Here is a 16,050-nt window from a genome sequence, read left to right as displayed (position 1 = left end):
AGACAACTGACACCAGGAAGCACCATAACTGACTCACCTGCGGGTAACCAACTTCTTCACTTCTCCCTCTCCAGTGGACTTCACATTTGCACCGGTGTCCTTTTTTAATTTTTTTGCAATCCTTTCTCTCATCAGGTTCTTCCCATCACCATCAATATATTCATCATGCTCTGCACCTTCATATTCTCCATCCTGTAGAAATTGAAATGCAGCATTTGCTAGACATCCCACATCTCCTCACACCACCAGAGATCCATCTCCGACTCTCCACATTGCATTCTAAGCCAGTTTTGTTTTTTTATTTTAAATTAGTAAGGACTTGAAGCATTTGCTACAGGCGGGAATACCTGTATGGTCTGCTGTAGGCCAACTACATCAGTATGGGATACCTGAGTAAGAAGTGTTTGCTCCTTTCACACACAGCCCCTCTGTGCAGCACAGGCCGTGCTCCCTCTGTATCACCCAGGATATTGTGTTGTCGACATTCCTGTTCTTTCCCAGGGGAAATGTAACTTCTGCAGGCAGTTGGCCAGCATACCGACCTCAACCAGAGATTAATTCAAGTAGATGAGGAGAAGGTGGAGAAGCTTAGATTTCTTACTATAATTGAAGTCACAGCAATTACTCCCCTTCTCAGAATCCTCCAGGGGACCCTCAACTCACTCAGGACCCTGTACAGTCTGTACTCCCTGACACAATCTCTTACAACTCCAGGCCGGCAACACCAGTCAGCTTTAGCGCTGGCGTTCTCTCCATTCAGAAACACCCAAATTCTATGCACCTGCACTGCTTGCTCTTACACCTCCTTTAGGTCTTTTTTATAATCAGCTTTAATAGCCAATACAATTAATAAAGATCGTTATAGTCTTGAACGAGAATCTTCTGAATTGTGTACATTAAGGAATACTGCTATAAATGACTGATCTAAGCATTTTCCCATACGCTATGTAGGATGCCCACGCATCAACATTTAAACTTTTGTTTAAAACACTTTTTTTTATGTTTACATATTTTTGAGAGAGTGAGAGACAGACTGTGAGCAGAGAAGGGGCAGAGAGGGAGACACAGAATCTGAAGCAGGATCCAAGTTCTGAGCTGTCAGAACAGAGCCCGACGCGGGGCTCAAACTCACGAACCGTGAGATCATGACCTAAGCCGAAGTCGGACACTTAACCGACTGAGCCACCCAGGCACCCCAACATTTAAACTTTTAACACAATGAAATAAAATCAATGACATCTGAATTTTGAGTATTCTAGTAGTGAGAGGGAGAAAAATGGGCTAGAAATTCATATACGTATGATTTCAGTTTGTAGGGAAATACACATCTGCATGCACACTTGGAAGGAAAGACTTCAATCAAAATAAATGATTTACTTTTCAGATCTTTAAAATTTTGTTAATTGTTCAAACTATATTTATAGTAAGATTAATACTCACATTAGCTGAATCTCCTGCTGCATCACCTTTTTCGCTACAAAAAAATGAAAGCAAGTAAAGTTTACCTTCAAAATGAAACTAATAAAATTATGCACTAATCAAAATTTAGAATATTTTGCTGGGATTAACAGTTCAAAACATAGGAATTTCAGAATGGCATTGTAGAGCAAACAGAAACATTCTAAAAGAGATTCATTTTTACAAATAGAATAATAAGTATGCCCGATTAGCACATATACAAATTCACTAGAATTAACAGAAAAAAAGCAAATAACAACCAATAGTGATATTTTTATGAACAGAGGAGTTGAGAAAACAATTTCTTCCATTGGCTTGACATATTCTGGCTGAAAAGGCCAAATCCTTAAACTACCAGGATATTAAGAAAAGATTTTTTTGAAATAGAATTTTGTAACACAAGCTAAATTCAGTACAATAGTGTTTTAATCCCCATTTGAGACATTGTCCCAATATCATGTGCAGTTCTTTTAACAGTAATACATGCTCCCTTCTCAGAGAGAAGCAACAAAGATAGAGAGTTTTCTGTTAACTCCTAAAATATGTCAGAAAAAAATACTCAATGAATTGGTCTAAAATACAGTGACTTCACAAAACTTTTCAACTCTGATTTGTCTACTCATCATGCCAACTGGTACAAAATGCTTCAAAGCAACTTCGAATTAAATATTAAACTTAAAAAAAAAAAAAAGCAAACAGTTTCCTATTCAAACTATCCCAAGATTTAAAAGTTTAGCACTTAATTTTAAATTTAATTAGTTCAACAGAGATAGATAGTAAGATGAGTGTAAGAGGCCAGTGTGCTTCCCTCCATTATGCTAGAACCTCTACTATCTCCATCAACAAAATGCTTTTGTTTTTTGTCTGAGTGGAAAAAACTGGATTTAAGAGAACAGAGCATTTTGTCACAAAAGCAGCGAGAAAATATCTGAGCCAGAAAATAAGGATTTGAGATCACATTGGTAGCATACTAACCTTCCAACAGCTGGCACAGAACTGAGATGGGGATCATCCTTAAGCAAGTCATGACTACTTTTGCTTTTTCCCTTCATGCTCTAGGAAGAAATATATGATATAATCATAAGTGAGGAAGAAATAAAATAGTCTTCCAAAAGGGCAAGTTAACAAATTTACATAAAATCTAGTACCGCTGTAATGTGGCTAGCAAAAGATATATGTTCCTGAAATTTTCAGCATAAATTAAAGCTTTATAAGTAAGAAGCTAACTCTTGCATTGGCAGAAAATATTATTTTAAAAACACCTTTTCTTCCAAAAAATGATACATCCTTCAAAATAAGTTACCACAGAACTGCATATATACATGTATTGTTTCTCTGAAGAACCCGATCACATTCTCTGACCTTTAGCACAGAACCAGAGTTAATAGTTGAAAAATAAAGATCTCATAGGCCACTTAATCTAGTCTCTCACCCAAAGCAGGAATCTCCTTGACATCACTGCTGACTAGTTAACCAGTATCTCAACACCTGAAAGGAGCTTACAACCACACCACACACACACACACACACACACACACACACACACACACATACCCCACCCTTTTTAAATTCTTCTAGTCTTCTCTTCTTGGACAGTTCTCTTTCTAATTGGAGGGGAAAAAATCCACGTGTAATTTCTAACCATCCAACCAGTCCTAGTTTTACCTTCTAGAACTAAAACAAACTACAAGCAATGTCTGCTATTAGGTATAGTGAATAGACTACAGTTTAGATACAAAGAGATTGGTAGGTATAATAATGACCCCCTACAGATGTCCACATCCTAGTCCTCAAAGCCTGTGAATATGTTACCTGACATGGCAAAAGGGACTTTGTGGATAAATTAAGGATTCTGAGATGGGGAGATTATCCTGGTTTATCAGGGTACATCCAATGTTATCACAAGAGTCCTTACAAGTGAAAGAGGGAGGCAGCAGAGTTCATCCCATAATGATAAAGCATGAGAAAGACTCTACGGGCTATTGTTGGCTTTGAAGCTAGAGGAAGCGCCACAAGCCAAGGAATGCAAATGAGCTCTAAAGGTGGAAAAGTGAAGGGAAGAGATTCTTCCCAGAACCTCCAGAAGGAAGGAAGCCCTGCCAATACCCCAGTATGTAGCCCAGGGAAACCTGTTTTGGACCTGTGACCCCAGAAATGTACCATATAAAATCTGTTTTGCTTCAGACCACTAAATTGATAGTCATTAGTTACAGCAGAAATATGAGATGAATACAAATATATTAACATCTTTTTAAAACTAGTTAAGTATAAACAACTAGGACAAGTAAAGTTTAATACAATTTAATCAGGCCAGAACAGTTTGTAAATTAGACTGTTCAACATTTCTGACAACTTCTGTGCAAAAGGCCTGGCAGCAGTCTTCATGCTGTGTGTACCCCCAGATCCAAGCTTTTGGGAGACTTTAATTTCTTGGAATAAATGAGAATAGGACAAAGCATTCTTATTTTATTCTCAAAAGTGGTATATTTGTCCATCCATGTAACTTTTTGTGGGTGAGAAAAAGAGTCTTTTTATAACTTGGGATTTGAGGTAAAAATGTTAGCATATCTTGCAGTGAGAGAAATGCTATGTGTATCACTATGAATGTGGCACAGTTTACTATTTTTTAAATCTAGCTATTGAGATACCTTTATAATGAAACTACCACTTAACTTGCCTCACTGAAAACTGCTTGTTTGATTGTAGACTTTCACATGAAAAATATTTTCTGACATCTGTTTTTAAATTAGACACAAAGATTTGGGAGTAAACTTTAAACCAGTACGGACAGTTGAATAAAACTATTATTTAAGAAAGCAAAACAAAGGCAGGGATCCTCCAGATAAAAACTCTCCAAATGTTTGAAGCCTAGGACCACATTTTCACTTAGTTTTTACATCTTCAAAGTATATCCAGCTCGTCAAGCATTCTCCATGTGCAATGGTTTTTGGCTTCATCCCCATCCTCCGCAAGATCCTCCCTTCCTCTGAATGCATCTGGTTTGTCAGTATCCTTCTTAAATGTGTTCTGAACTGAACAAAATGCTGCAAATGTGATCCCCCGAAATGCAAAGAATGTTAAATTCCTTATTCAGAGACCTTACTCTTCATAATTCAACTAGGACTTATGGCCTATAAAGTCTTATACCTATTCAGCTGATTGCATTAAGTTCAAGTACAGAATTTACATGTACTCCTATTCCACTTTAACTTCCTAGTTCAAATAATCATGCACAGGTTGACAACAAAGCACTCTTTGGGCAGAAGTATTCAATCAACTATAAACCCATCTGACTATAATATCTCCCAGATCACATTTCCTCGTGTTGTCCACAAGACTCTGACAGTATGCTTTCCAGAACTCAAGATATGTTATTATGGCATCCTCCTATCATGCAATCCTATCAAAAAGGAAATGAAGTCAGTCTGGCAAGTCACTTAACTAGAGTCTCAGTTTCCTCATCTATAAAGGAAGGAAGTTGGACTAGATCCCTTTGAGCTGTAAAATTCTATTATTCTAAAAGAGATTTTATCAGGTAGTAGAAAGATACTGAAATAAATAATGAAGGAAAGCTAACCCATGTGGGAGAGGTACTTTGTCAGGAATAAATGAGTGGGGTGAAGTTGTCTCTGTAATCCCACACTGATAATCCATAAACCAGAGGGGTTCTATCTTATTTCTACTTTCACATAAAGTAAAACCCCAAAGCCCCAGTTCAGACTTCAGCATTATTAACTTGTGATGTTAGACAGGTTCTGGAATAAAGCTTAACACACTGTGGAGTCAATGAACTTGATAAGCAAATGAATAATGAAACAATTATTTTCAAGACTTCTAGAAATATTTAATTTCATCCATCCAGTGAAACTGAAAATTGTTCTTCGTCATTGTAAAAGACACTTACTTGACTTTGGTTCTAATTATTACATACATTTAAAAACAGTAAGTCTTACTTTTATCTATTGGTCATACTTTTCCAATATTCAGGCTAGCATTCATTTTTCTTAGCAAGGTCTCATTTAACCCCAAAGGTAAACTGTATTGGAACAGTTCTCAAAGTCTGAAGAATAGTACAAAAGGAAAATATATAAAATATACTTCCATTTTTTTTTTTTTTTTTTTTTTTTTGGCTCTGGAGTTTGTCTCATGCCCTCTAGAGAATTTCCTTTCCTCTAAGTCAACAACCTGCAATGATTTTTTATTGTTGTTGTATTTTCTCAAACTAAACTTATTCATGTCTCCATTATATAAACAGACCAAATAGCTAAATTCGGTAAGCCAAAGATTCTGCACAGTGTGCCGAGACCCATTCACATGTGGAGAATGGGTTGTTGGTGGGTCATGATGTACAGGATACCCTTCAAGGCTGCTCAAGCTACGATCCAGGAGCCCCAGGGAGTGCTCAGTAAGAGCACTAGGGCAGTTGTGTGGAGTTAAGGCTTCCAACCCCAAATTGTTGGTGAAGTTTTTTGCCAACCCAACCCTCTAGACTGCTTTAACATGAGGGCAGCAGCGTCTGAATAATAATCACAATCATATTAGAGACTGTTTGATATTCTTTAGCTCTCTGAGAATATAATACAGATTATAACATAGAGTATACTGTTTAAGACATTTGACTTTCAAAAACATTTTCCAAGACTGCATATTGTATCGAAGTAATGACTACCCACGTCCTTATTTCACAATCTAAATGGTTCAGAGTATTTTCATGTTACAAGGAGGAGATGTAAGGCTCAGAGAGACTAAGTAAAGGTCACAAAGTATCAGTGGAAAGCAAAGTGCCAATATGAGTGTGTATGATCCCAAATCCATGCTATCTCTACTCCAACCTACTGTCACTCAAAGATGACACAGTTTACCATCAAAGAGCCCACAGCCCAGGACTCTACACACTTAATATGGAAGAAAGAAAAGGGTATAATGTTTGAGTAGTATACAGTGAGAACATAGTCACATATTTCTTGTGTAATAAAACAAAATGGATGTTATTAAAAGGAAAATGTTAACTGTCACAAGAGAAGCAAAGGTTAGATCAGAAAAAGAAACAATTAAGAAAAGACATTTAGAAAGATGGTATTTTAGGTGTTGAAAATAAGTATGACTTTGACATCCAGAATGGGATAGGACTTCAGGCAGGTGAAAAATTTGAACAAAGACACACAGAAAAGTAAATACAAAACATTTATGTAGAACAGCAAATAGTTCAGGTCTGCTAACAGTGTTTCCTACATTTCCCTGATAAGAATTCCAGGGAATTCATTAAAAGTACAGCTTGTCAGGCCCCTTCCTTGGAGATTCTGATTCAGTAGGTCTGAAATGGGGTGTAGGAATGTAATTTTTAATTTTTAAGGAAGTATTGGACCTATTTTCCAGTGGTTTTAAATGGTTTAGGAAGTATTAGACAAGGGTGCCTGGGTGGTTCAGTCAGTTAAGCATCTGACTCTTGATTTCAGCTCAGGTCATGATCTCAGTGTTGGTGAGATTGAGTCCCGCATGGAGCTCTGGGCAGTGCAGAGCCTGCTTAAGATTTTCTCTCTCTCTGTCTCTCTGCTCCTCCGCTGCTTGCGATCTCTCTCTCTCCCTCAAAGTAAATAAATAAACATTAAAAAAAAAAAAAAAAAGAAGAAGAAGAAGAAGTATTAGACCAAAGGGCAGAATTGGTAAAGGGGGATCATGGCCTTACTTCTAGAGTTAACAGAGTGTAACTGTGACATCTTAAAGAGGTTTCAGGGTTTCAGGAAGACTGTTCTGAGTGAAAGAGAATAAAGAGTAAGAACTTGGGAGACCAGTCTATAGACTAAGGCAGCAGCCCAGGCTAGAAATGAAGGCCTGAATGATAGTAGCAAAAAAAATTAAAAGGAAAAATAGATTTAAGATATGTTATGGATGAAAAATTGGTAGAATACTGCAACAAACTGGTTTTGCAGAGAAAAAAGTAAGAAAAACACCGGAATCTAAAATTTTTCTTTAGAGGATACTGATACCAGGGAGTGGAAAAAGAAGTCACAGAACAGGGAGAAGTCTGGAAAACAAAGATAATGAACTAAGCCTTGGCTAGGGCTTGGATTACTAGTGAGATATTCAAATAGAGAGAGATGGCCAGTAGGCAGCTGGTGAAAAGAAGAATAAGCCAACTAAAAGATACAGATTTGAGGGTCAGAAACAAACATTTGATAATTTTATCACACAGCACAGAGTCAGATGAGAGAAATATGATGACACAATACTAGGCCTATACTATTCATTTGATAATGGACTGTGGCTTGCAATTTTCTTGGCAAAAAGGAACGAATTTAGTCTTTCCACTGTGTGAAGTGTTTTTCAGGTTTGAGAGCAAACATAAAGGGCAAGACAACACTATCTGCAGTGCTCTCCTTTTGCATTTCAACCTTGTAGCAAACACAAATTGCTTTTATCAAGTTCACGATATTCAGTGTAAATTAAACATTTTGTTTGTTTTACTTTGTACAATAATAGTAAGCAGCAGCAGCAGAAGATATGCTTTAAACATGTAACACATACTGTTGTTACAAATAGAAAAAATTCAAACTAATTTCCTAGTAAAGTCAATCCTAAACTTACTGAACAAAACTTACTTCAGACTAGAAATTTAATTTGACAAAAAGAATGATAGAAGAGCTCCTTTCTCCTACCCTGGCTCTGTCCCTGGCTCAGCCTGATGTCCAGGACCCTGTGGGAGTTAGGCAACAGCAGGGGGCCAGCTGCACTGAGCTGCCTTCCACCCCAGAATGCTGTGCCACCAATGCAATTTCCCATCGGCCTTCTAGATGGCTTCGGCTGGGAGGAGGCAGCTTCTGAGCACTTGAATTGTAATTGAGACTTAAATGGCTATAGAAATCTAAGACCAAAACTCTGATTTTACTACCTCTTAATTACATTGGTCTTGCACAGTGACCTAGCCTTTCTGAGTACTGATTTCTTCGCTTAAATAGGAATAATATCTATATCACATGGCCATTTTAGAGATTACATAAAATAAATATTTATTTATAGTGGAGCTAAATCTAGTGGAGTCAAATGATGGAGAAGACACTCCAGACAAAAGGAGAAACAGGAGTGGGGGTATTGTGGGGAAGGCATGGGTATGTAAGGAAACTTGACATCTTCAGAAAACATCAGTGAAAGGGACTCCTGGCAACTTCCAGATCTGACATTTGTGGTTTTGTCCATTTACAAATATACCCACAGGATCATGACATGAAGTATATCTTTCATTTTAATAAGGCACAAATTTGAATCATGAATAATGCAAAACTAGTGCTCTGACATCTAAAGAAGATAACTTCAGACATACTGGGGTGCCAGAGTGATCAATGATACTGAACAGGCCTAAAGAAAGGAGGTTTTCATATAAAGATGTATTTAACTTTGACACCTGAAGTAGAGATGTTTCCTAGAGAAAAAATCAAGAATGTGGGATAATAGCCCAGAAATAATATTGGGCTCTGTTCCTAGAGTTCAGAATTATTAGCATACAGGTGGTAGCTGAATCCATGGTATCAAACATATCACTCAAGGACACTGAAGACAGCAAGACAAAAATTATGACCAGAACATTTCTCTTTTTTTAATTTTTTTTTTGATGTTTATTTATCTTTGAGAGAGAGAGGTGTGTGTGAGCATGAGCAGTGGAGGGGCAGAGAGAAAGGGGAGAGGATCTAAAGTGATGAGGGAAGTATATGGATAAAGAATTAAAAACAAGGGTAAAAATAATGTGCTTTTTAAATCAATGCTGTCATTACTGTTGGTTAGAAATAGGTAACTATTTCTAAGCAAATAAGGCAGTGCTAAGTTATGGAATTTTAATTACTATGATAAAACTTTGAACCTAATCCTTTAGGTCTCCGTGTTCACTAATCTTCTTTCTTTCTTTTTAAACACTGCAAAAAGGTAATCTATTTACAGAAGAGTGGTTTAAAGGCATTATGGCTTTCTTTACAAACAGATGTAAGAACAGGAATTGTCCACTTTTTAAAAACTCTGCATTTCAACCCTCCACTATTATTATAATGTACCAAACTGCTGTATCAAAGGCAGTCCTTCCTCCCTCCCCTTCCTTCCATCCTTCCCATCCCTCCCCAATTTGATTCTCTAAATAAATTTCCATAATTTCTTCATCATCCGTGGGAAGACATACCAGAATCTTTGGGAGTACAAACCCTTGAGGATGATTTTCTTGGAGTATATTTAACAGATTCACTGCTCTAAATAATGGCAAGGCACCATAGGTGTTCACAATGTATACTGTGATAAAAGTGATATTCAGGAAAATGATACTTACAGGCCTAATGGAAGCACTGGTAGGGTCAAAGGCCAGGAGGCAATATATAATCCAAATACATGTATCTTATACTGAGGCAGACATAGGTTCAAATCCCAGCTCTAGCTACTTACTAGTTGTGTGACTGAGCAAATTATAATCTATCTATACCTTAATTTATTTATGGGTGAAATGGGGATAATGATAATATGTATCTTAAAGGGCTGTGATGAGAATTAATGACATTAATAATATATAGATAGATAATATTAAAATGAATGTAAGACCTTGGTCTGTCACTATTTATTATAACAATGATCATAATCATTATCATCTAGCAAATCATTTAAATAGCAATTAAAATCTGAATCATAAAGTTGAGTCATTCTTTAACTCTAGTTCTGACTGATTAAAAAAAAAAAAGCCAAGTTAAAAAACCCCACGAAATTATAATTTTAAGAGGGCATATCATCTCAGGAGTTGTAAATATTACTAACAACAGGTCATTTTACAAATCAGTTCGACAAACGCTTCCTGACTGTGTACTATGAAAAACATGCTGTGCCACATGTAGCAGGAGATACAAAAATACCTTTTATAATTCAGAACAAAGGGCAACTTAGCGTTGTACCTGACTAACTCGATTTACTTCCTCCTCTTCTTCTTCAGCTTCCTCTCCAAATGAAAGTAAACTAAAATTTCTTATCAAAAAAAAAAAAGAAAGGAAAAAAGAAAATTAAGAAAAAATTAAACAAAACTTATTGCATTTTCAAAGTAATAGAATAGAATATACAAGAAGAAACACATTTTGACCATTCAGCAGTATGTAATATGACTTAGGATTCAGCAGAAATCTACTAAGGATCTGTATTTTCAGCATAATGTTAAGGCATTGGCTTCAGACCATAGATACTTCACATATTAGATGAAACTAATGACTAAAATCCATCCTGAGCACGACCATTAAGTATACTAAGTCAAGCATGACAGAAATAATTAAGCTTTTTTATATATATAAATATTGGTTAACAAAATGGAGATTTCTGAAAAACTAATAAATATATAGCCCCAAGAGCACTACAAATGGGAAGCAATTAATCTAGCATCTTCCAAAATAGGTCTCAAAATTTAAAAACTGATAAAAGTTATGCAAAATTGTCAAATAAAAAAAATATAAGCAATAATCTTAACAAAAAAGAGCCCATGGGGAAGAAGAAACTGTCTTCTCTGAGGCTTCAAATTAAAGACATCTCAAGGAAGATAAATAATAAGTTATTAAAACTCTCTCTCAAGTATTGGAAAAATAAAAGATTTGGCAACAAAGAGGAATTTTCTTTCAAAACCTAGATGCAATCAATGACTACCAAATCATCCCTAAGATATTTGCTATGAACTAAAAACAAACAAAAAACAAAAACACATAGCTTTCAGGCTTGTTGCCAAGATAAATAATAGTGATGAAATACTGTATCTGGATATGGTGACAGTGACCTTTCACTCAGAGATAAACTAGTCAAAATAAATGAATCAAAAAATAGGAGAGCAAATATATAGCTATATAAGAATTTATTTTGCCACAAGACATCAACTGCTTATTAAAGTGGCTCATATTTGACAGTTTATAAAAGTGACTTAACTTATATTGTAGGATGTCACAAAAAGAAACAAATATGTATTGAATACCCATACCACTGGGTGTTTTCAAATTCCTCTTTTTGTTTTATCTTCATAACAACCAGATGTTGTAATTATAATCTCCATTTTACAAGATGGGGAAACTGGGGCTCAAAAATATTAACACACTTTGCTTCTTATAAACTGAGGCAGGATTACACTTAGAACTGTCTGAATCTATCACTTAGGAATAAAATAAAATAACTAATATGGACGCTGGAAATCACTAAAAGATCAAGCTGAGATCTGACTCTCTGATATCTATTTTTATAAAATAGACAAAACTAATAATGTGAAAAATACTGTTGACAAAATACTGAAACTTATTTACTCCAACACAGGAGCGAAAAATTATGTAACCATGCAGTCATTATATCATTCATACTTTACTTTCCAAGTTCTTTATACTGAGCATATATTAATTGAAAAATTAGTAAAAAAACCAAAAATTCTCAACTCATTTATATAAATAATTGCTATAGTGATCATAAATATTTATCTGTTTATTAATACAGATTTCATACAGACAGCTGACACAATACTTCTTCAGATTAAGTTCAAGTTATATACAGTTTTTAAGTATAAGAAATGAATTTTTAGGAAAAACCGCATAATTCAGATATCTTCCTGGCCCACACTGGCCTCCCCCTTCACTGTAGACAGTTGTTACAAAAGGAAATAAAATGAATTAAATGAATTCTTCAGCTTTTCAATCTGAAGAAAAATGTTTCTATTATGATTACTTTGTGCCTTTGGGCTTCAATTTCTTTACTTCCTCCTCTGGTTTCTCTTTTTTTGGCTTTTTTATTTCTCTGGGAATGATGTCATCAAAAGGATTAAACAAAACCTATGAAAAAATATTTTGAAAACATTATTCCATTTTTTAAAACTTCACAAAAAATTAAGACCAATATTTAATTATGTTGACATTAGCATTTATATTTTTTGCTCACATAACTATTATAAGTCTAATATATATACTACATAAAGTGCTTCCACTTACATGGTCTCATTGTATTCTCTCAATAATCTTATGTGCAATTAAGTAGAGTGTATTTTATCCTTATTTTATAAAGAGGAAAAATATTCAAGAAACCTTAATATCTAGTAAGGAAGACAAACTCAAGGGTTTTGACCCCAAAGCAAATGCTCTTAAGGACCTTGCTTCCTCAATGAAGGATCACTCTTAAATTACTTAGGAAGTGACTTCATTCAGCTAAATAAGTCTAATTCCTCTAACTTTCCACTGTAAATCAAGCTTTTCATGCATTGGATTATCAGCTAAAGTCTCATCCTTGAAGTCAAACCTTTAATTAAAAAAAAAAAAAATTCTTAATCAGAAATTGCACCTAAATTACACAGACAAAATCTGAGTTGTACTATTGATTTAGTATAAAGCCTCCATCCATTAGTTTAAAATACTAATAATCAGTTTCTTTTAAATGATCAATTAAGCACTGTATCTTAGAAATCATGCTCCTACCTCACAACTCCTTATTTTATGTGGATTGCGTGGTCTTTCTTCCTCATCAACGTCTACTTCTGTTAGCCGTAGCATGTTATATACTGTATCCCCTGTAACCTGTAAGAAAACTGCAAACTATTATAATTATTCTTTGAATTTTTCTTAACGTTTATTTATTTTTGAGAGACAGAGAGGACAGAGCGTGAGTGGGGGAGGGGCAGAGAGAAAGGGAGACACAGAACCGGAAGCAAGCTCCAGGCTTTGAGCTGTCAGCACAGACCCCAACGTGGGGCTCGAGCCCACGTACCGCGAGATCATGACCTGAGCCAAAGTTGGAGTTTAACCAACTGAGCCACCCAGGCGCCCCTATATTCATCTTTGAAATAAAGGAAGACTTCTGAAAATATTTTTTTCAATAACTAAAAGGAAATTTCATATTTTTATATAGGAGCATATGTAGTAATAATGCAAATAAAGCAATTTCATCTTAATCTTAAGGGGGAAAAGGAGAAATGGAGTTCAATCCCTTGATAACATTTTTATGAAATTTCCAATATATATATATAATATCAGTTTTCATTAAAAATAAAAATATAATGCCAGGTAACCTCCTACTGAATGACAACTTTTCATTAAAAAAAATAATAAATTTAGATTTTAGAATTGGGCAGAACAAGCAAATAAGAACACGTGGAAGTGCTTTACAGATATTATCTTGTTTAATCCTCATAAACATCCTAAATACAGGTCCTTATACTCCTTATCTAGAGAAGAACATTGAGATTCAAAGAAGTTACACAGTGACAGTGTTGGCCTTTCTGAATTCTCATCACTAAGCTATACTTTGTCTCCAGTGCGAAAGGTATATAATAGCAATTGTAAAAAGTGGTTCACAATGACAACCTAAATCTCATTTTATTATATGCTGTTACTTTTTTTTTTTTAATAACAGGAAGGGAAATCGTTGAACATCAGATAACCTGTGCTGGAGTGGTTCAAATGTGCCAATGCTTATTTCTTAACCTACGTTGTTAAGTTTTAAGCAACAATATTGTACTACATGTTTTCAGCATGAGTCCTTAGATTCAACATTTCTCAGGAGTTTTAAAGCAATACCAGTTTTCCAGTTGTGCTCAGTTTGTTTGTTCCTCTTCATCATCAGAAAATCCAGTTTCATCTAGGCTGTGGGGAAACCATTCCTACTGAACCAGCAGAGGGAGCTGATACACTAGGGATGTGTAACATGCCTAAGACTTAACACATGTGGGAATGTGGGAATTAGAAGAGAAAGTGAGAAAACAAAACGGTCAGAATCCTCCTTTAAACAAAACGGTTCAAAATTCTACGGAAATGATATTCCCTCATATGATGCTAAACGTGAGCAGGATTAAATAGCTCCTATTCAAAGTAGTATTTCAGGTAAGAAGTTTTAATGTTAACATAATTTCCACTTTAAACTTTAAGGAAAACTTAAAACTACTAAATCTTGTTACCTAGATAATGCCTAGGTTTCTAAGAATGTAGAAATAATATTAGCTGAGTGATGCAGTAGCTAATACCATCAGTATGTTTTAGAAAAAGGAAAATTTTAAAGTTATAATCAATGACTTATTTGAAACATACACACATAAAGTTCAGATGGTCCTTCATAGTTCACTATAAAAGGGATATATTCCACCATTTTTAGAAATAATAAAAAAATAACCCAGGGAATACTTTTATGAGGGCAACTCCTAGATAAGTTGGCCATATGTATCATAGAAGCTGAAGATAACTGGACACAAACCTTTCCAAAAATGGTGTGCTTATTGTTAAGTTCATCTGCTCGACCCAGTGTAAAGAAGAATTGGCTGCCATTATCATGAGGACCAGCATTTGCCATGGCAACCAGCCCTCTCCGATTAAAACGTAACCGTGAGTGGAATTCATCCTGAAGCATTAAAAAAAAAAAAAAAAAGTTTAGTGAATGATCTCAGTTATAAGGACCTTCATAGTCAGTAAACAAGGTTCTATACAACTTCTAATCAAAAATGTTAAAGTTTTATTTAACTGATTTTCAAGTATAAGCAAATCCAGTATTTATTCCCTCGATGCTATTAAACTTGACTTCACTAGCCTAGAAGTATCTTCTAAATATACACAACCACAAATTTAGCCTATTTTATGGGAAAGCTGCCCATATTTACACAGAAGAAGACACTCAAAGGGTAAGTGATTTCAAACTCATTCCCCTATTCTTCACATCCCTCAAAGTAATCTAACTTTTTAGAACCTTCTATTTTTTTCTCCAAAAAAACCTACCTTTGAATCACGGCAGAGTCTTCAACTACTGCCCTTCCCCACTCTGTCCTAAAGGTCATGAAAAAATTGCTTTCTTCTTGGTTTTTAATTCAAGGAAACTACTATAAATTGTTTTACTCTGTTTTTTACAGGTCTTTGTTAAATCTTTTCTGAACAAGCACTGGTCCCATTTGCCAGTTTTCCAAAGAGCAAGAGCAAGCCTTTCTAAGGTGAATTTCTTGCTATGGGAGGGCTCCATAACCTACATTAGTCTCTCCGTTAACAGAATTTCATTCCAGGCCTGATGCCAGACTCATTTATAATATAGCCATGTTATGTAATCAATGCTTTTCAGAAAGAAAGTTATTTTTCCTTAATAAATAATTGTCAAAGATTTGAACTCAAAGAGTCCTAACTCTGTATACCCCGTGAAAAATGACCTAACTGAAAAACTTAACAAGGTAACCATATTACCTGGACATAATAGGCAAAAATCTCAATTTAGAAGGAAATTGTCAAAAAGAGCTATTCTGTTACACTGAATAACAGAATAAAGGAATGCTTCCTACTAGATGGAAGCTCCAAAATCCGGAGACATCTCAATTTGGTAAAATACAAAATAGTTTTATAGTGACATTTGAGACTTTTTTATTATAACCATTCCTCATTTTCTAAGGCCATTATCATCTGGAAATTAAAGCAAACAGGTCAAGTGTTGTTCTCAAGAATCACACAGTGACCCAGTAAAAAATTAAAAGAAACTCCAGACCCTCTATCTCATTGGTAAAAACATGATGTCTTCAAAAATTCTCTCACTTTAAGAACTAATGATGTTTACTCATTCAAAGAACATGATATTAGCACCATCAGATAAAAAAACAACATTTAG

The 16,050-nt window shown here is 35.2% G+C and overlaps 1 protein-coding gene across 2 annotated transcripts in view; it reads right to left on the bottom strand.

Moving 5' to 3' along the window:
• Nucleotides 1–16,050, bottom strand: part of CWC27 (CWC27 spliceosome associated cyclophilin) — a 191,420-nt gene that overhangs the window by 158,554 nt on the left and 16,816 nt on the right. For both annotated transcript variants that reach the window (XM_047872567.1, XM_047872573.1), the window contains exons 4-10: nt 14,668–14,811; nt 12,900–12,998; nt 12,160–12,263; nt 10,374–10,443; nt 2,434–2,513; nt 1,441–1,474; nt 38–192 (exon numbers count right to left, since the gene is read on the bottom strand). In XM_047872567.1, the coding sequence (XP_047728523.1) occupies nt 38–192; nt 1,441–1,474; nt 2,434–2,513; nt 10,374–10,443; nt 12,160–12,263; nt 12,900–12,998; nt 14,668–14,811 (686 nt within the window). The remainder of the gene's footprint in view (nt 1–37; nt 193–1,440; nt 1,475–2,433; nt 2,514–10,373; nt 10,444–12,159; nt 12,264–12,899; nt 12,999–14,667; nt 14,812–16,050) is intronic.

Source organism: Prionailurus viverrinus, chromosome A1, assembly GCF_022837055.1.
Source record: "Prionailurus viverrinus isolate Anna chromosome A1, UM_Priviv_1.0, whole genome shotgun sequence".
Taxonomy (NCBI): Eukaryota; Metazoa; Chordata; class Mammalia; order Carnivora; family Felidae; genus Prionailurus; species Prionailurus viverrinus.
Note: the sequence above shows the minus strand (reverse complement) of the source record. Positions and strands in the feature narration are given on the sequence as shown.